The 21863-nt window shown below is 42.3% G+C and overlaps 1 protein-coding gene across 1 annotated transcript in view; it reads left to right on the forward strand.

Moving 5' to 3' along the window:
• LOC138258606 (high mobility group protein HMGI-C-like) overlaps window positions 1-19024 on the forward strand; it is a 129240-nt gene extending 110216 nt beyond the window's left edge. The window contains exon 5 of the mRNA XM_069205957.1: window positions 18463-19024. Coding sequence (XP_069062058.1) covers window positions 18463-18522 — 60 coding nt within the window. The 3' untranslated portion in view covers window positions 18523-19024. The remainder of the gene's footprint in view (window positions 1-18462) is intronic.
• The last annotated feature ends 2839 nt before the right edge of the window (window positions 19025-21863 follow it).

Here is a 21863-nt window from a genome sequence, read left to right on the forward strand (position 1 = left end):
GGCAGAACCCTGTCTGTGAGGTGGCAGCAGCTGCAGATGCAGTGCAAGTCTCAGAGATCTGGTTTGACAGTACTGGGGGTCCATGGTGGAGCCCCCAGGATGCAGGGAATTGGCTCCCCAATACCAGATTCAGAATGGGGGGACAATTCCATGATCTTAGACATGTTACATGGCCATATTCGGAGTTACCATTGTGAAGCCACATATAGGTATTGACCTATATGTAGTGCACATGTGCAATGGCGTCCCAGCACTCACAAAGTCCGGGGAAATGGCCCTGAACTATGTGGGGGCACCTTTGCTAGTGCAAGGGTGCCCTCACACTTATTAACTTTGCACCTAACCTTCAGCAAGTGAAGGTTAGACATATAGGTGACTTATAAGTTACTTAAGTGCAGTGAAAATGGCTGTGAAATAGTGTGTGCACTATTTCACGCAGGCTACAATAGCAGTCCTGTGTAAGGGTTTGTCTGAGCTCTTTATGGGTGGCAAACGAAATGCTGCAGCCCATATGGATCTCCTGGAACCCCAATGCCCTGGGTACCTAGGTACCATATACTAGGGACTTATAAGGAGGGTGCAGTGTGCCAACCAATAGGGATGAGTTGTTCTTGCACCAAGGTTTCCAGGAATCATTCTGTTGTGTTTCCCTCCACTCCCTTCTGAAAGCCCAGCATCCTGATGTTACAGCGTCGAGATTGGCCCTCGGCATCCTCAGCTCTTTGTTCCAGCTACCTAGTGGTTGTTGTGATCTGGGCTATTTGTTTTTTTAAAGCCACCACTTCGCCTTGCAGGTTTGTTATGTTACTTTCAGTGGTCATAATTTTGTCCCACACTTTTCGCAGGTCCAACCGCAGTAAGTTAATATCTCTTAACACTGTCTCCATTTTTTTGTTCCAGGGCGGTTCTGCAGCCCTGTATGGCAGCCAGCAAGTCTGCCCTTGTGAGCTCCACCTCACTTCCCAACTCAGTGTCCTCTCCCCCTGCTCCAGACTGCTGTGTTATTCTTTGCATGGGGTGCGTAGGGTAGTGTATTGGGTGATGATATTGGCCAAGTTTGAGTGCGCTGCCTTATCCTTGCCCATGATGACCTGTTGGTGAAGGATTTCGATCTGACAGTTTTTCCGGGGTCACCCACATTGCTCACTTTTTGCACGAAGAGCGGACCTTAAGTTTGCTCTAAACTGGCAGTGTCATTAGCACAAGGGGGGAAGGGTCCCCTCGTGGACACCCCGGTTGGGGGAAGCATCCACTATTCGCCTTGATGAACACCCCTTCACTGGCATCCACACTAAAATGTTTTGGTTTCTTCTGGGGGCAATCCCCACAGGGAGCTCTGAATTCCAAGCACCACCAGTCAGGGCCTCCAGCCCCCCTCCATTGTCATACACAGCAACATGGGGTTCACAGTCCTCCTGTAGGCCTATGCGTCTCTGCCTCTATCACTCCTGATGCTGCTGACACGTGCCTTAGTCTGGACCATTGCTCCACCCCTCCCCACTCCCATTGCGCATAGTATATGGTTCATAAATTTAAGCATATGTCAGTAGCTTACAGGGCATTTCCGGCAGTATCCCCAAGGTAATCACTGTGCTGCCACTCATACACATGAATATCCTTAAGCCCTTCTTCTGTGACGGCCCCGGCTTCTCAAGGTGCAGTCACCATTATACAGCCCAGTCAAGCGCCTTCCCCTGCAACTTTGCAGGTGTCTTCCAAAGGGGGGGGCCAAGAGACAGGGGGTGGTCTGTCTGTGCGAGGTGCCAGGCCTGTAAGCCCAGCAGCGCAGTCTCCCAGTGATGTACCATTGGGAAGGGAGGTACAGCAGCAGAGGCCTCCCCCTCGGGCGTTACCACCACCCAAGCCTCAGGCGGAGCACCAAACCCAGGCTGGAGGAGCCCCCCTCCTAGTTGTTGCTCACCTTGTCTCAGACCTGCAGGCATCTGCGATTGCACACCCCAAGTGTTACTTGCTGTTTGATGATCTCTGGACAGAGCTCTGGCCTCCATGCAGCTCCGCCTCCCTGCTGCCCGCCGCATGGTGCCAGCCTCTCTGCTGCTTATGTTGCCACCGCCTCAAATCTGGCTATGTTACGACTCCATGAGGTATCTGGAGCACTTCATCTGTATTTTTTAAGGTCACTTACCGTAGGATGTTTCAGGATTAATGATGATTAATTAAATGGGCAGGGAGCTATGGGGCTCACCTCCTGTCAGCCATCTTGCGTCGCCATACCCCCCACTTATCCACCATACTTAACTTTTATACCTATTCAAGCATACCCAACAACTTCCCTACACTGACCCTACCTCCCATACCGAACCTTCCATATAAACCATACCTAACCTATCATACATAACCATCCTACAATTCTGCACTGTGTATATCTTACACCTGCCCTGAGGTAGCACTTTTTGTGACAAAAGGTGCAAGGTATACTAGTGGGATCTCTACCAAGGGTTTAAGGTACAGCTGCCTTTAGTGGAAAACAGCTTTGGCTATCTAGACGGACCTCTAATAACAGCATATGATACTGCGGTCTGCTTCAGCAAGGTGCCAATTTGAAATTTTGAAGAGCTTAGAAAGGTGAATGATTGTCCTTTAAACATCTCAATACCTTTTCGGCTTTGACAATGTTTTTTAACGACGACCTTCTCCTGATTGTTCTCTAACATAATATGTAGTTAATCAATTTTCAGTATTTTGTAGTCTTCATTTCTAGATTAGAACATAAGATACCATCGGTGGTGGTGAAATGTTGCATTCAAAGTAAACTTAACCCTCCTATAAAGTTACCTGATTTGGGATGAACATTACGCTCTTAGTGGACATGTTCATTAATGTCTTTCCATTCTGATGACATTTAACTGGCTGATCAGACTAATAAGTGGATCCTTCATCAACTAAGTGAGATACAAATTATTTTTGTAGACGGATACCTTATGAATAAGGCCCCTTCTTCTCAAACGCCCTTCCTATATACTTCTGCTTCCAAGCAGACTTTATGCATTTTAGGAAGGCCCAAAAAAAAGGCATCTACTTAGGCAGACCTTTTGTGTACCTAAAAGCTGGCAATTTCCAAAACATTACGCTGTTAACACATGATGCCCCTCAGGGTGTGACACTCCCACTTTAATTTCCGTGAATCTACTCCACCTCCAATGTGCTTTGAAGTAATCTTACTGCAACATCAGCGTTACCCTTATATATTAGATTTACGAAATTATGACTGCTTCAAGACCTGAAATGGCTGTATCCAAAGGGTCAGTAGAACCAAGCCTGAAGAGCAGAAATAATGATATATATACAGTTAATGCTCAGCCAGTGTTTTGAGGTTATGCGTCTGTGCATTATCATGTGGGGTTTTGCACAGATTCTCAGCTTAATTGCAATGCATGTGATTCATAAAGCTCATTGTTAGGGATAAAATAATTTTGTTGCCCACTGAGGCCATGGAGCACAGAGGTTTGGGTAAATGTGATCATATGCGACAACGACACATACATAAGATTTTACAGAAAATTACTAACCATAGGTGAGGCAAGATGACAGTAAAGGGAAACTTTAAGAAAAAAGAACCCAAACAGAATGCTCAAGGGTTTTGTGCTGCTTCTTTGAGGTCTGCAGCCTGCATCTTTCTGGTCTTTATATTATCAGATAGATAACTAAGACAGAAGGAGATCAACTAATGTGTCAAGGATCACACATTTTGGCCTAGTAGAGAAGTAAATATTAGAATTCAAGGCCTGATTCACAGGTTTTTGGTGGTGGAAAATCACCTAATGCCCGCAGTAAAAGGCTAAATATAGAGGCGAATCCAGGGGTTGAGTTCCCTCCATCATAAGTACGGCATGGTAGAAGAAACTGAGCCGGTGAATTCTCCAGATTTAGCATTTCCCTCCAACAATTGGCGTAATTTCCGCTACCACTTGTTTTTAAGCCATGCACTTTGGACATCAATTTGTGGCCTGCCCTTCACAAAATCTTTGTTATAAAGGTATTGTGCTATGATGCAGATGTCGGCTGTGGTGTCAGAATTACATTTACCCACTGCAATTGCGAGGCATTTTGCCCACAATGGCAGCCATATGCATGGACAGGATTGCTTCATTGGAGTCATAAAATGTAGCAACAGGTGAACCTTGTCACTGTTGCATGGTGGAATTGGTCTCACATATGTGGGTCATGGACTTGAGGGTCAATTTGCAGGGGAGTATTTCCTCTGCCCGTGGAGACATGTAAAAATACTTTTTGTCTGGAATTGCCATGGTTTCAATTATACAACCAGACATAACATTGGCAGAAATGACACTGGCTGGGCCACCTTTAATTTGATAGTCACTACATCTCCATTTCCATCAGCGCAATCTCAGCTGAAAAGGTTACTCTGATTGGAGAGTCGGTGACAGTTTTGCCACTGAGATGAGAACACCACAAGCTGCAGCCCTCTAAATGGGGTGGTGAAGCAGGAACAAAGACAAGGATGCTTTATCTGATGGGTCCTACGTAGTCACAAGTGTACACTTATTCTCAGCAAAAAGGAAATTGATATCTCTCCTTTCTATAACATTTTTCAGGGTTTAATCGCTGAGGACTATCAAAATGTGCCACGTCTAAGGCAACGTGCTAGATACCCCCAAATGCTTACTGTACAATATGCCCACTAGTCTAGGACCACACAGCTCCTTACAGGCCAAAATAAACTGCGCTTCCAAAGCACTGATAGCTCCCTTGGCTGATAGTCGACATATTGTAATCTAACACACATAATTGCAGATAATGAAGTTGAATGTGCAAATATTTAGAAAATTATTCATAATTGCTAACTTTTACACGTCCGGGCGTAACTGAGTCGTCCAGAGGAAATTGTTTCTGTGACTTGTAGTCCTGGTTCTACAATTTAAAAAAACTGCAAGACCTAGAATGCCAAGAAAAAAAAAACCTGCATTGCAGCAGCTAGTCAAGCACGGGTTTGGAAAACTTAGACGGGCGGATTATTAACAATAATGCAACATATTTTGGAGACACATTGGACCTCATGGAAGAATGCACATTTAGCAGTTAGGTTTATGGCGTTCCACTTAGCTATGATTTATTCAGATGGTAAGATTTTAGCAGTGTCTGAAAGAGATACTCTTTTAATAAGTTACTAAGAGATCTTGCAGGATGATTTAATGTAATCTGAATGAGAGATCTGGTGAGTTCGGTAATGGTATCCTGTTTACATTCAATCCAATCGAGGGTACAAAACATGTAGCATTTGGATTTTGTACTCACTTTATGGATGTTTTTGATTAACGTAAACAACCTTTAGTTCAAAATCAGTGTTTAGATCTACATGAACTAAGTCTCATGTTAGGCCTACCTCAGGTTTTGCGGGTCCCCATAATAGCCCTTTTATTTGCCTGTCAGTGTGCCCTTGATGCAACACGTTCTTTGAGCACAGTTGGGTGACTAGATCTTTAATCTTAATCTTTAATTTGATCCTGCACTCTCCTAATGAGGACTGCTCATTCGTCTATACAGGATCACCAGATCCTGCTTGCTGTCTGTGACACACTGATGAGATATGTTCATGGATCTGTACTCGGAGCTCTAAACTCCCCAGTCCTTGAGAAATACTGATAAGACTCTGTCACTGACGTGTAAAAGACACTTAGAGACCTCTTAGTACATGATAGACATTTTTTGACAAGTACAAGGTGATCAGATTACCAGATTTCCCTGTAGTATATGTATTCGAGCACGGACACTCTAAAGGCTTTGCATTGTGTGTTTGAATTTGCATTTTGTCACTGTAGGTTTCCAGTAAATCTGTTCACTGATCTGTATTGTCATAAAGGCAAGGCTGAACCCCGTAGATCTAGTGGGAATCTAATAGGCCCTGTCATTGATTGACACTTGGTGATCATATCCCCCTTAGTACATGTGGGCTTATAACTCTGTGTACTGGGTGCTGAGATCCCTGCTTATTCTCTATTGGTTTCAGATAGACCTGTTCAGTACAGGTTCATGGTGAATAAATCCACCTGTGTGCATTCAGGAAGGTGACTGACCTGCTCATTGATTGGTGCTTGATAACCAAATCCATTATAGGGAATGCTGGCTCCTGGTAGGCCTGCTACTTGAAAGGTGCGTGATGACCACACATTACTTAATGTATGCAGGCTCCAGTAGAACCGTTCATTGATGGGTGCATGAGGACTGGATCTCTGTTATCCAGGGATGCTGGAATTATGCAATTTTGCCCCCACAACGTTTTTAAACATAATTATGGAGTTGCCGCATTTTCCACATAATCCATCATCTGCTGCAGACTTTAACAAAAAAGATTTCGAGGTCAAACGGACCAAAAGTTTTTTTTTAAACAGCAACATGTCTTGCCGCACAGTGGAAGGCCCTTCGCAAAGGTTAGCTGGTCACATTTCTGTTGCTTATTGCTATCTTTGGGTGTTAAACAGGTACTAATGAGGTGAAATCTATGCCCAGACAGTGTTAACAAGTGCAAAAATGACAAAAATATAAAAGTAATACTATCACAAAATGTGCTGCACTAGGCAACATAATTTGCCTTTACACATTGCATAATGTAGTCAACCCTGCCATACAATTTGGTTCTCCCCTGTCAAATAGTTCCAGTGTCTCTGCCCTTAGCACATCCAGGCCTTGATAGATCTGTTAATCTTAACAGTGGACTAATCATTAACCCTGGGATCTGGAGCAGCATGCTGCCCAGCATAAATAGCTTCGAAGCCTCATCAGGGGTAGTAAGCGCTACATTAATGGTGTTACAATTCCTATCTGTACCAAGAGTTTGGCGTTCTTCACAGACCTGGTGGCCTAAAACAGCATCACCGGATGTCATATCAGTCATGCTGTCTCTTGAGTAGGCTCTTGAAAGAGCAGTGCAAAACTTCAGACAATCCGTATTCAAGCACTAATTGAATCTGAATCCCATTGCTTTTATTTGCTGTCTCTTTAAGTTTTGGCACAGATGTACTCCTACACTCAAAATACCGTTAATATTTGGCTTGATTTGGGAAGGAAGTGCCGTGTGGTACGACTGCCAAACCGAGCTGCGGTTTCCTCGAGAGACCCCGAGTCACGAACGGGAGGCTCATCAGATTGATGTCGATATGTCTGCAGTCATCGGACTGCCCCACTTCTCCACGGTTCCTTATCTCATTTCCTGCCACCGAGTGTTTGATGACACTCGGCTGACCGCAGTGGCCCCGTCTTACAGTGTGCGCTGGCTTCCTGCCAGTTCTTTAAGCGAGAGCCAGGCAGTTTGTCCAGAAAGCACCGGGGACATTTCCTGCTTTCAGCTTGTGAGTTTTGTGGTCTGTCCAAAAAAACAGGGGGATGACCAATATTTGCATTTACTGGCAAGATTACCGTAAATATTGTGGTAGGATATATTTTTTTTTATCATGCGCAGAACGTGCGTATGCTGACGTACGTCGAAACTCACGGTCACAGCTAGGAGGTGCAGCTTTCCTGTCAGAGAAGGGACAGTCAGCAGCGGCGGCTTCTCCTAAGGCGGAGGAGCGTCACCCAACTGCTTTGTGCAGTGAGGAAAAAGGGGGAAAAAATGGTAATAACGCAAAGTTATTATCATTTTATTTTTCCCCAGGGAGCCGGGTTAGGGAGGGGTGGAACTGGGATGGAGGAGGACTGAAGGAGGAGTGATGAGTGCACCATAGCTGCTCATGACCTTTTGGCCGGCCTTAGACGGTCGGCCAAACAGTCATGCGCACTTAGCATTTCTCTACCCAGCTGTATTGCACAGCCCAAGGAGAAAGTGCTCAGAGTCCCACTCCCTGTCTGAGCGCGGAATCAGGCTGCTCAGACCAATCAGGACACTGTTTTCATGCTGGTGACAGCAGCGTTGTGATTGGAGAGGAGTCTAGAAGCTAGTGTGCTTCCAGGAGTCAGGGAAGACAAGATGACAATGGAGAGACGGAACCGTCTCTCCCAACGTAAAAGGTAAGTGTTTTTTTTTTTTATTTAATTAAATTTTTTTTATACACCCCACCACCCCATTTGAGGAGTAGCCGCCACTAAGGGACACAGCAAATTCAGTTGATGCACAGGGTTTTAAGGCGCACAGAAAAGCATTGCTCAAGCAGTTATGCAGGCTCTCTTCCCAGTCCCGGAAACATTCTATTTGTATGCTTTTCTTTTTTTAATCAAAAGCTAAGGCCCATATTTATACTTTTTTAGTGCCGCATTTGCATCGTTTTTTGACGCAAAATCGGCGCAAACTTACAAAATACAATTTTGCGCCGATTTTGCGTCAAAAAACGATGCAAATGCGGCGCTAAAAAAGTATAAATATGGGCCTAAACCTTTTATTATATTAACCTAAAAGAAAAGCAAATATAATGGGTAGCTATGGATCATATAGCTCAAGGCTCTTTAATCAAGTTCAAACCAGATCTAAGTAAAACATAGTGCACTTACAGAGTTCATACAATCTGTAATGATTGCTTGTCAATACACGTTCAAATACACCTTTATTTCGTTTAGAGCTCGGTTGTTGTGAGATTTGTAATATAAATGCATGGAGTACCATTATATATTTTCTCCCTTACCGACATATGTCAATTAAAAGAAGTTTTCCAATTCACAAAATCAGAGAGAGGCATTGAGTGTGGGCCTAAACTTGATTTAGGTTTTGCTGCCAGAAGTTATGTTGCTTTTACATCATCCAAGAAAAGTGAAGTTAGAGAAAGGAAGAAACAGAAATACCAACAGTTATATATATTATTTCAACCAGGATGCAGGGTGGGAGAACCTGTGGCCTGGCTGCAATGTAAACTAAAGGATTGGCAAATTCAGCATAAGAATCTCGAATCCGGTGGAAAAAATATACATAATTATTATATTTCCAGGGGCCTCTATACCTTTTTATTTTGGGCCATGGTGGCCGAAGAAGAAATGCGTCTCTGACAGCCAGCCAAATAGAATGTGGAAGATTCATGAATCTGCTGGCGGATTTGTGAATCTGCGATTAACAATAGGAGAAAAAGCTCTTTAGTCACTTGGGGTGCCTGTTTTTTTAAACTACAGTATGTATTTACACTACACCAATCAAAGGCACATCCTTGAATACAGTTCTACTTTCAAGACAAAAACAAGAGGGCTTCTTGACGCATACTATCTTCGGCAATATCGATAAGATGGAAAAAGATACACCCGGAGCTTGCAACAAGGAAAAAGCTACCATAGGTCATATAATTTTTAATGGCCGTTCAGCTGTATTTTATTCTATCTCGAGGACCAAATAACCCTATGGAAAGTCAAAGGGCACTTTTGGGACAACCCAGTTTTTTACCCTTCCTCGATGGATCTGCATGCGACTTGCCATGGCCCAGGCCGATGGTCAGTAAAATCCTATCAAGTGCACATAACTGCAGATAATGGGTGGAATGTGCAATTATTTGGAACATTATTCATAGTTGCCAAGTTTTATAGACCATGCGTGACCAACTGCTTCAGATCAGGTTTTTTCTGTGACTTATAGTCCTGGTTATGCAAGAGAAAAGACAATACTGAAAGTCTTAGAAAGTAAAGTTAAAACCTGCAGGGGCAGCTAGTTAAGCATGGACCTGGAAAACTTAGCAGGGCTGCTCATTAAAAATAATAAAAATCACGGAGGAATACATCCAGTGCTTATTTTGAGTTGGAAGTTGCCGGTGGGGGCCACTAGCACTTACTTTTGGGGACCAATACTTATTTTACAATATCAGTCATTTCCAGAGAACAGGAGAGAGAGAGAAAAACAAAGCAAAAAGACGGAGGGTGGGAAAGAAGACTACAGTAACAAAAGAGCCTGCATGAGTGAGAAAAAAGGGGAAGGGAGTCTCTGGTAGTGGATTAAAGAGGCCTGAGGTGAATTGAAGACTACACAGCTTGGTATTCTACAGGCTGACATTTAATTGCACCAGCGTCTGAGCAGAGCTATTGGCTCCAGCCTCTAAATCCCATATTAGGCCAAACTAAGCCCTTTTATTCACCAGTAAAAGGAGGCTTGATCGTCTGAATGTCAGTGTGTCCTTGCCCTTTTTTAGCAATGTTTTGTGACTGGATCTTTAATTTGAATATTTAATTGTATTCTGCACTCTCTCAGGTGGCCTGCTCATTCATCTATAGAGGATCATCAGATCCTGCTTGCAATCTGTGGACCCCTGATAAGATATGCTCGTTGATATACGGAGTTCAGAACTCTCCAGTCCTCATAGAATACTGACAAGATTCTACCACTGATATGCTGAGGACCATTAGAGCCCTCGTTGTACATAATAGACATTTTTGATTGGTACATAGTGATCAGATGAGCAGATCTCCCTGTAGTATATGTACTCATTGCTCCATATATTGTGTTATGATCTGCATTTAGTACCTGTAGGATTCAACTAGACTCATTCAGTGATCTGTAGTGCTGTCAAGGCTCAACCCTTAATATGTAGTGGGAAACTAATAGGCATTTTCATTGGTCGATACATGGTGCTCATATCCTCCCTTAGTACGGGGGCTGCTATTAAATCCCACTGTAGTGGGTGTTAGGAGCTCCACCAATTCTATATTGACATCTGATAGGTCTGTTCCTTGATAGGTTCATGATAGGTAAATCCACATTAGAGCATGCAAGTTCATGATAGACCCACTCACTGATGAAAGCATGATGATCAGATTTAGTGAAGTGCATGCATGCTCCTGATAGAGCTGTTCATTTGTGGGTGCATGATGATCACATCCATCGGGGGCATGGTGGCTTTTTTCATTAGAAGATGCATAATGACTGCACATTTCTTAATGTATGCAAGCTCACAATAGACACGCTCATTGATCAGTGCATGATGATCACATCCCCCTTGGCAAGAGCCACTGCAATTGTGCAATTTTGCAGCTGCGGCATTTTCTGCATAATTATAAATTCTCTGCATTTTCCAAATGATCCATCGTCTGCTGTATATCTAGCTGCAGATTTAGTAGCTAAAATGATTCAAAGGTTACTAATAACACAGCAATACATCTTGCTGGACAGTGGAAGGCCCTTCACAAAGGTTCACTGGTCATATTTCTGATTCTTATTGTTATCTTTGGGTTGTACGCTGGCACTGATGAGGTGAAACCTATGCCCAGACAGTGTTAAGTATACAAATGACAAACTATTGAAGTAATACTTTTGCAAAATGTGCTGCATTTCGCGACATAATTTGCATTTTCTTGCAATGTAATTCAGTCAACTCCTCCACACTACTACACTGGTGCTATCATTTCTTTAATTTCTTCCTGAGTGCTGAATGAAAATGCACCAAACCAGAAATAAATCCTCTAAACAAATTCAAGCCAAAGTTGGTGTATTTTTATTCATATAGTCTCTATTTTGTAGCTGAACTTCCCTAGAGAGGTTTCAGTGGGAGATGGCACTTCTGGGACAACCCAAACCTTTGGTCACTTTGCCCATTCTGCAACAAATTTAACAAAATCTAAGCAGGTGTATTGGAATTAGACATCAAAAGTACAAACAGTGCTAAAGGGCCTTATATGTGTATCCATTTACTCTAACATTGAAAAAGATCATGCATGGAGGTCTGTGATGTGTGCTTTATGTGAGGCTGCAACGTCAGTGGTTAATTACATGGTACAAAGTTTCTTCAAAGTTGGATCACCAACGGCTCCTTGCTGCGGTATCCAAATTCACCTTCCTCCCTTCGGGAGGCCTGCATCCTGTGGGCGTTGTTCGCTGCATATCACTTCTCTCACTTCTGCTCACGTAGAGCGCTTTATCTCAGACTTCAGCTTGGTCATTTGTGGTTTCTCTTTGACATCAAATGTAACTTTTTCCTCTCAGTTTCTCGATCATACTAAACTTTTTTATGACTGAATATGTGCCAAAATCTGAAACCTGAAAGCCAGTATCTAGAAACAGGGTGAACAGACTCATAATGACTGTAACAGTGACAGGAATCGGTCCCCAGTGCTTTCTGGTGAAAGCGTGTGTCATCTATAAGTCTGCGTTTCTGTATTTGACGTGCCACCCCGTATCTGCTTTAATCCTGTGCTGACATTTATAAGTTCAGACTATTTGTGTTTTATAAATTATATTTACATGATTATGGGCTTAATTTAGAATTTTGTGGGCACAGGACTCTGCTATGAACATCGCAGAGTTACCTTGTCCGCCAAACTGACGGCTCACTTGCTATATTTAGAGTTGGGCAGACCTTCATGTCTCCGGCGGTGGTGCCCCACTGGTTCTGCCCTGGAAACCCCACACTAATGGCTCAGTAAAATTGGAACCATTCTTGTCAGTAAATCAGACCATTCGCCCTACTTAGAGTGGAGGGTCTGATGTATTTTTTTCTGTTCTGGACCGCAAGGAAAGGCTAGTAGTCTAGAACAGAAACAAATATAAATATCCTCACCCTGGGACAAACTTCTAGGGTGTCAAGGTCATTAGTATTTTGTTTTTTGAAGTCAAACTCTAGTTTGGGAATTTATTTTTGAAAACCAAAAAGATTTGCTGAGTGACCACAAAAAACATGGCAGCCACTCCAGAAGCTTTCAGGGCCTTCAGAGAAACTGTCAAGGAGGCAGCTTCTCTGAAGGCATAGAGGGCTCCGTAGGGCAAACAAAGGTTTTTTAATATAATGGTCGGAAGTCCAGTCAGGGTGGTGAAGGTAATGACCTCTGCTACCCTGACGGATGGGAGGCCCCATTCCAAAATCTAAATCAGGCCTGAAATGTTTAAATGCCACTTCTCACGTGGCCATGATGTGGATGGTCTGACCCCATTTTTCTTAATCTCTAGTTGCAAAATATTCTAGTGGGCCTATAAAATATCCATCCATTTGAAGTCATCTCTGTGAAAGCTTTGTCATCTTGTCCATGTTAAGTATAAACGCTCAAGATCTGATTATCAAAGAAAGTTATAAACCTTGCATGGATATAGATGCACGCCTTTGAGAAGTTCAGAAATGTTTCCAGCACACCTGGAACATTACATTTGCTGGTTTGCAGATTTTCTTCTTTGAAGACAAATACAAACACATTTTCACATGAGAAAAACAAGGGCCAAAAGAAAATACACGTGCCAATTTTTGGTCTTATTCAGAATTTTACAGGTGTTATTCTGTCAGTCAGAGTGGCGGAGGACACAACCTCCACTATCCTGATGGACTACTGTCTATCAATTTTAGAGATGACGGCAGACCCAGAGACCATCTCTGTACATTGAAAGCAACCGCTGTCACAGTGGGCATATGTTTTCAGAAAAGAATGACCCTCCCTGCCCATGGGAGACTTCTTTCAGGGTGTGGTGGGGTCATTATTTTTTTCCTGTCACTGGCGACAGACAGGAAAAATAGACAATATACTGTCCAATCCCAAATAGGGTGGGCAGCGTAATGTCTTTCCTCGGACAGCCCCTACTTTATCAGGTCACTGGATGAAGTTTCAAGTGATGAAGCCATCCATGTAATGCTGTTTAATCTCCTGGGTTAGAGGAGGGGTGCAGGCCATGAAGGAATTGTTAAGGGAAGATGTGCAATGGAGCTTGTGTACAAGAGAAGAGGGACCTAACGGACTTAGGGCAATATGTACGAACACATTTTCCCATAGACACAGAATGGGCAAAACTGCTTGCTGCATCTGGCCCTTAGTCAAGAATGTAATGGTAATGGGCAGGGGTAAAGGGAGCAGGGATAAGGTGCATGGAAAAAAGATGTGGGGGGAAGGAGTAATGGGAACTGTTCAAAGAAAAAAGAGGTGAGCAGTGTAAAGAGGCACAGGACAGACGAGAGCTGCATGTAAGAGCAAAGAGGTTTCAGGAAGAGGTCCAGAATGGCAGGTTCATGTAAGCAAAAGAGGTGATGGTGTGCGTAGGAGAGGTGAAAGGAGCAAGGCTGAGGTGAGAGGTGTTGACTTAAGGTGAAGGGAAGGTGATAAGGGTCATGGAAAAAGGTGAAAGAGCAGGGTGTAATTGCAAAAGGTGAAAGGCACGGTGTAGTAGAGAGATGAATGGTAGAGATACAAGGGAGATGTGTAAAGAAAAAGTGAAGGACAAAGGAGAGGCTGAGGGGAGAATTACCGGATATAAGGGAAGAAAAAGCAAATATGTACCGCAGGAGTTACAAACGAGAGACATGGGGAGATTGGGAAGTATAGTGAGCAAATGTACAGTAGGCTCTTTAAGGGAAATGGGAAGGCATGTAGGGAGAGTTGAGAGAAGCATAGGATAATTACAAAGGACATATGAGGGTTATGGTGCAGATGTAAGTTGAAGATGCAGGGAGGAGCGGGACGATGTTCATGGAAGTGGTTTGGATACTCAAGGCTATTGCATGATGGTCTCTGCAGACAACTGCCTTACGGTGTCACCATAAATAGTCAAACGAGCACATCTGAAGACACACGTTTAGATATCCTAAACAAGTTGTTGTAACAACCTACCAAAACTGTTATCTGAAGTCTTCCATTTCTCGACTCTAGTACTGTTTCAGAGTCGTCACACAGCAACAAATTTGTAGTTGAGCGATGTGATTCCTTTTAGTCTCTTCTATGTCACATGTCAGTGTGGCATAGAATTAAATATGGGGGCTTTTGTCCACTTTACATTGTGTAATTCTGAATGTGCTTGTGGGTTAGCTGTTGCAGTCCTCAGACTCCAGATAACAGTTTGGGCAAGCTGTTACTAAAACTCATACAGTCATGGTGGCTTTGTCAGTGGGTTACCACACTGATGAAAGCAAAACATATTATAATCAAGCATTGCAGACCATTGAAATCAAAAGGAACGATATAATTTTTCAATAAGGTTATTACAAAACATACTCCTTTACTATCATCATTATCATCATCACTACCATTATTATTATTGTCATTAGAGCACTATAAAATTGATCCAATGTGAGTGTGTTTTTCTATTTTGGTTGGCTGGCTTGCAAAAGCAGAGCCTCCAGGAGTGCTTGAAACAATAAGCCTCTTCTCCTGGAGGCATCAGTGTAACCCCCTGAGGGATTTAGGGTGACATTTTGGGAACAGTTCTGGGGAGGCTCCTGCTCCACTTGCAGCTCCCCACAACACTTGAGGACAATGTTGGTGGTGCCCCTGCCCTTCCTGTGGCACCAAAAGGACTCTTATGTGAAATGTTTGAGCGAGTATAAGAGGGCCAGTGACAGTGACACTGGAGAAACACTCTGAATCCATGGGTGCCAGTTGCAGTCGAAGCCCATCAGTACATCCTCGCAGTGCTTTCAGTTGGCTTCTTCCTCCACCTTGGCATTCTTTTGCCATTGTCGCTTCTAGGTCGATAGTGTTCCTGAGTGTATCTACGTGTGCAGGGGTTTCTAAGTGAGGGTGAAAGGTTCTTAAAGGTAGGCACCTCAGCCCGATAGTAGTGTGCCACATGATCAATCCGCCCGTGCCAACTCTCTGGCACAGCATTGTGCAACATTTCAGCATGGCAGCTTCAAATGGTCTATGGAAAGAGCCTCAGCCCCACCCCCAACTGATGCTACTGACTGAGCCCTTTCAACCAAAACTTCAAAGGGGGTCCCTCTGGTATTGAGCTCCAGAGGTCAGATCTTCCTACATTTTTTTGTGGGCGTCCCCAGGCCAGCTGCAATGTGAAGAGTTAATCAACACATGCAGATTTGCTCTGCATTCTTCCTTTCGCAGGAACTTGGCCAAGAACTGTCAAATGGCTCTTCTGTGTGGGGAGCCTTTGACCCTCCTGCTGGCCAGCAGAGTAACTAGTGTGGCCCGCATAAAGGCCTGGAATCTGATAATGGCAGATCGAGGGAAATTTGAGAATTCCCCCAGAGCCATAAAGAGTATAGATATCACAAAAATAACAGTGAATCTGCACTAGGTATACCTATTTACCTTAAGATTGATACCTGGCCAGTATCTCTAGGCCTAAGTATGGCCAAACTGTGCAGTGGCTCAGATTTTGCTTGTAAGGTCTAGTACCTTGACCTCACAGCATTATCAGTAATCACTACAGATGTACACTATGAATGCTGTCCTACACTATAAGACTTATACCAGGTCAGCACCACTCCCCGAAGGGTCCCTTTTGTGACAGGTTTCCTGTGCAACAGTACCAGGCTGAGGTAGACATTAGTTTCATGCACTCAGCTTGCACATTATTTTCAGACATGTGCTCACATGTTTGCGTGTAACCAGCCAAAAGCTTCTTACCCTAGCTGTGGAGCAACAGGCTTATCTTAATAGATGGACACTGGCAGCTAGCGTTGTCAGTGCATTTCCACAGAGTTTATAGTGAGTGAGACTCAGCTGTTAAGACTCTAAAAGTACGTCCAACAAAGGGTATTCAAAATGATACAAATTCAGAGGGATGAAATGGGTGGAAATAATTTCCTACAACTTCTGTAAGAATAACCAAGACACAGGTGATTTAGACTACTTGAAGCTATTCAATATAGTGCTCCTGTGGACAAAATAGTCCGGTGTGATTTGAATCTGTAAGGCTTTAAGTAAAATGTATAGGAAGGTCTACGAAGAGACAGCCTGGTTTAGTCATTCAAATCAATCAGAATGAATTCTACACATGTGAATTACATTACAGAAAACTGCAAATAAAATATTAGAAGGTAAGTGAGAATTAATCCTAGCCTTTTAGAAGAATGTTATATGTATTATGTTTTTACAACTTTGCCACCAATGAATTTGTCACCTCAGGTGAATTTTAAGGACATTATGGTGGTGGGTGTAAAGTAAGTTAAATAGTTGTTACCTACCTACACTTCAGCCATCTGAAATATATTACCTCCATCTTGGAGGAGGACACAGGAGTTTAAGCCTTATAGGAAATCTAGAATATCATTGTCAGAATATATTCTAATCTGAATTTTGTGTCCTAAATATCTTAAACATAATAATTCAAATTCTGCACCCAATGCTGGAATATTTTTGTGAATGATATTTAGGATGTGATATTAATATTAGACAATATTTCAGTATACTATATTCTAACATACAATGAAAGGAGGCAATCATGTAATAAAAATCTATAGTAAGTAGCCGTTCTAACCTTGGCACTGCTGCATTCCAATACTTTTCGTAACGGTGGACTATGATGTTTAGTGAGATAGTCCCTGCTTCACTGGAGGAAAGGATTGTCCCAGACTGGAAAGGCACCTGCTTCCACAATCAAGGAGCTATCCTATACCTTCAGAATTGCAGGCTGTTAGCTCTGCTCTCTCTCACACCCTGTAAATATTTTTGCCAGGAAATTACATGAACATCTGAGTAATTTGATAGACAGGACAGCAGCTAAAGCAACCACACACGTTGTCTAGAGTATGTATAATATGGTGATGCTGATGCCCTCAGTAGCGTTGTCTGCGAAGAGTGTGACGTTGCTGCTACATTGTGCATTTGTGGACTTCTTGAAGTCATAGGACAAAGTGAAGTGACAGTGCTTTTGGAAGACGCAGGAGCTGAGTGCAACACTGTGGTTGATACATATTATTTATGATTGGTACTGTACAATTAGGTGAGAGGGTGAATGTGAAAGAACTGCCGCTATGTGAGGTTGCAGGTAAAAGGGGGGTGAAAAGGTTTGTCATTGCACCAATTATATTTACAATTTATGTATCTTGAAAAGACCCCAGTTGAATAATACTGAACCCCTAAAAAAGTGGCTGGAAGACAGGATAGAGAGGTGCACTGTGTCAATGACCTGGTCTTATATGTTTTGACCATTGCATAGGTAGTTTTAGCTGTGGTACAAACCTACTTTAAGCAGACGTATATGACTGTCTGTTAAAAATCAAAGATCGTCTATTTTGGGTTTATAACATTTGGCATCTTCTTGAATTGTGGTGACAAATGTCTTGAAGCAGACAGTACTTTCAGTACCTGAGAATTAGGCTTGATAACCCTATGTTTAATGTCAACCAAGAGTACATAAAACTCACTAATGCCAAGAAATGTATAAATGTTGTATCCGTTTTATAAAATGCTTGGTCAGGTATCAATATAAGAAGCGATACAGAAACTGGTGTAGGTCTGTGCCTATTCAATTGCTAGTGTTTCTCTATGATGATATTGCAAACTTTCAGCCACTATATACAGATAGGTCTGGTTCTCTTCAAAGATCAGCATTTCAATGTAAAAGGTTGGTCTCTTCTTCACAGTATAGACCTATATATCTCCAACAGTAGTTTTGCTTGGAGGGAGTTTACATGGCTTCATTCATACATTGGCTTCTCTTCTTGCCATTGTTTTTTTATAAACAGCATGTTTCTTGCAAACTTAATTGCGTCATTGTGTATATTTGAATCTTTTAATATATCTCAGTATTTTCTTGTAGTTATCTTCAGCAGAAAAAGGGCTGCCTGTCCAGTACGCGTATTGTGTGCTTTACCAAAATCTATGCCAACACTAAGAAGTTCTAATGCTCATTTCATTTTTATAATTCTTCAGGTAAAGCAAGAGGGTCCTAGTGATAACAAATCAGAAGAGACCACCTCAAGAGACAACTAGAGACACCGCTACATGTTCTTCTGCTGACTCACATCAAGTAATACTGGCAACATCAATCCAACAATGAACATTACAGAGAAAGACACAAGCCTTATCTGCTGTTTGTTTAAAATGTCTTCAACTAGTTTTATCACAACAGTAAATGCAACATTCTTTTGGCTAAGCAAGGAAATTAGGGGCCATCTTTCTTTCAGCAGTCAACAGTGGTAGTTATTAGAAGACAACCATACAAGTATCGAGGAGCTCTTTCCCTACATTGGGACCTTTTTCATTCCTCTGTTTGCCTTGTATCTACTCTGAGAGCCATTGACCATGTTATAGAAATATAAGGTGAATAAGGTTCATGTGATGGGATTTAGATCTTGGTGGAAGGGATATCCATCACCATTGTGACCAAGTAACCTGTTCGCCGAGTTCTAAATTATGCCCTTTGTCTTGAAACAGGAACGCTTTTATATGCCAAGAAGGCAAATTGTGTCTTAAATAAATGGGCTTAAATAAATGGCACACACAATATCTAGTTGTCTTTATTTTGTATTGGAATTATCCAGCATATTTGTTTACTGACTTCATAGATCAACACATGCTTTGGAAAGCTATTCTCCGCTCACACCATGATTTAAGCAAAAGTAACATTTCATAATTCAACCTGGCCTTGCTGCTGCATTGAACATTTGGATTAAAATATACATAGTATTCTGGCAAACACAACTTTGTTTCTACTGAAACCATATCCTGTACACCAAACATGAAGCTAATAAAGAGATCTCTGGTAGCTGTCATAATTCAGTCTCACTTAATCCACCAATCCTTTCCTAGCTTCATGTTCTAACCGTATGCTTTCTTGTTCTATGAGCATGAACTAGCATATGAATACTACCCTTGTGTATATATCAATGGAGGCGTTAGTTGCATTTTATCTGCTGTGCCTGTAATCTCCTATATTGTTAGAATTTGAATTTTCCAGAGCAGTCATTTTAGAAAAAGTTCTTACATGAGCAAAGTATCTTACCTATAAGTTAGCTACAGCTTGTTTTAAATATTTGGCTCCATAGGGAGTACTCACTCCATTTAAGGCCCCATCTATATACTCAGCTAGGCAATAAAGGCAGTATTCTCACAGGAAGTGTTTGTCCTGAGCATCACTTTTACAGGCTTGAACCACAGAAGGAGGTTCAAAGCCAGATGTCATATCCATGAAGATTGTCTTCTTCCCTCAGTTGATGTTGTCAACTCCAGGAATGCCGTTTTTTGTCAAAGAGCGTTATACAGCTGATGCTGTTCATCTCTCATTCTTTACAGACAAGGGCTCTATTGCCAGCAACATTAAAAGCCAAAGTGAGATCATCTTCACTAGTATTCTTTACAATGCCTTTACTGTTACATCCACACAGATAGTGTCGGCTGTCCCTTGATCTTCAAAGTATTTCACAGTACAACCATATGCAGAAATGTACTACTGACACAGGTTCCAACTTGATGACCATCAGGCACTCCTAAAACAGCAATAAAACTAGGATGGTAAAGTCTTGTGGGCAGTGTTAAAGATGCCATCCGACTTCCTTTATCCCCTTGTATCATCTAATTTGGAAATCAAGGAATGTTGACCCAGTGACAGAGCTGCAACCCTCTATGCCATTGGATTAAACTCCTTTGTGAACCTACATCCCAGTGGATATGGTATCAGAAGGACCATCCTACTTACAATAACACATATGATGCCATGCCTTCAGGCCTTTTTGTTGTCTGAAAATGTCATGTGCACCAAAGTGTTCTGAGACAGCAAAATTGATGCAATGTCCACAACGTGCAGGGAGAGAGTTTTACGCACAATAGAGATGGTACCTTTGTATTTCCTTTGGACAGGTTATCATTTTGGAGGTATTCCTTCACAAAATGGAAAAAGTAATGACCAGTTGGCTATTGTGCATGGCAAGGAATGGCACCCATCACTTTTCTTCTATTGAAGTAGAGCCACTTCATCATATAAAGGCAGCTGATAAGGCTGCAAACTCAAAATATGGTTGATTCTACTTCTCCTTCAGTTCAGCCTTAGACTTGCCCGACATTGAATGAGACCATATATTTCTACTAGTATTGCCAGAATCAGATAGCAAATCAATGGTCTGTTCAAAAAGGTGACCAAATAGATGCACAATGGGGTAGTTCATTCTGTGGATTAAATGGGCTATTTTTATACAGTCTTGACTAGAGCAATTGTACTATTCACTAAGCTATTTTTACTTTCGTTACATGTGTCACTTGTTATACACCCCACCTTCCAGGTCTCAACCCCATGACACCCTGGTGAGCTAATACTGTTTTAGTATGACCCCCTTTTCTGGTCTTCCCTTGCATCAGTCCATTCCTCAAAACTCATATTTGGTTTTGGTCACAGACAAGCCAGATATAACCCAGGTGCTGAGGATCCTAGAATTTTGAGCACCATCCTAACACACCTGGAGTCCATTTTGGAGCAAGCAGGACCTCTGTCATCTAGGATAAAGGCAGAAAAATATGGGTGGAAACATAGGGCACTCATTACAAGTTGCCTCTTCATTCTGATGGGGCCAGTCACAGCAGTTAACAGCCACATTGGGATTATGAGAAATGTTGAAACAGATAAAATCTATCTTTGAAAGTATGGGGAAAATGAGTAACTATTGTAGAATTCGGCCTGGAATTACCAATTACCCTTGGCAAATGCTTATTTCTCAGTGGGACATCAGGGCCAGTATTCCACAACCCTGTAGGTACTAATACCCTAGTATTGGTAATGACAGAGGTGTGGAAAATCTGGACAGTTTATTAGATCACTCATAATGATGGCCATAGTGTTCAGAACATCCATGTTTACGAACTTGATGGGCCAGAGGGTCGTAGGTAGTCAATTATTATCATGTTTCTCTGGGATGTTGTCAAACAATGCTTCACAAAGACTATTAAGACCCCTCTTGAATTAGCTTTTTGTGAGGATAGCACCCACTCTCAGGTTTGTTGCACAAATCCCATGCCTGGTCTGGAAATTCTGCAAAGGTTCTGCCTGATAGGTAGATCCTCTGGCAAAGTTAAACCATGGAATGGCAGTAAATATAGTAAGGAATCAGGATCATTTTTTTGTATGTACACATGTAGTTAAAGCATCACTATGGCCCTTTAAGACCAAGCTCAGTATTACCCCATCGGTTCCTTACTGAATATGCATGTAATATGCAGACAGGTGTCTTGGTGGTTGAGCTATTGAACAAATTCCAATGTGTGTCTTTATGTAACAATGCCATGTCACAATGATAATTTTAATGGGTTTGGCTTTGTGGCACAAAATCAGATCTTCCAATTGC

The sequence above is a fragment of the Pleurodeles waltl genome, chromosome 9 (assembly GCF_031143425.1).
Source record: "Pleurodeles waltl isolate 20211129_DDA chromosome 9, aPleWal1.hap1.20221129, whole genome shotgun sequence".
NCBI lineage: Eukaryota > Metazoa > Chordata > Amphibia > Caudata > Salamandridae > Pleurodeles > Pleurodeles waltl.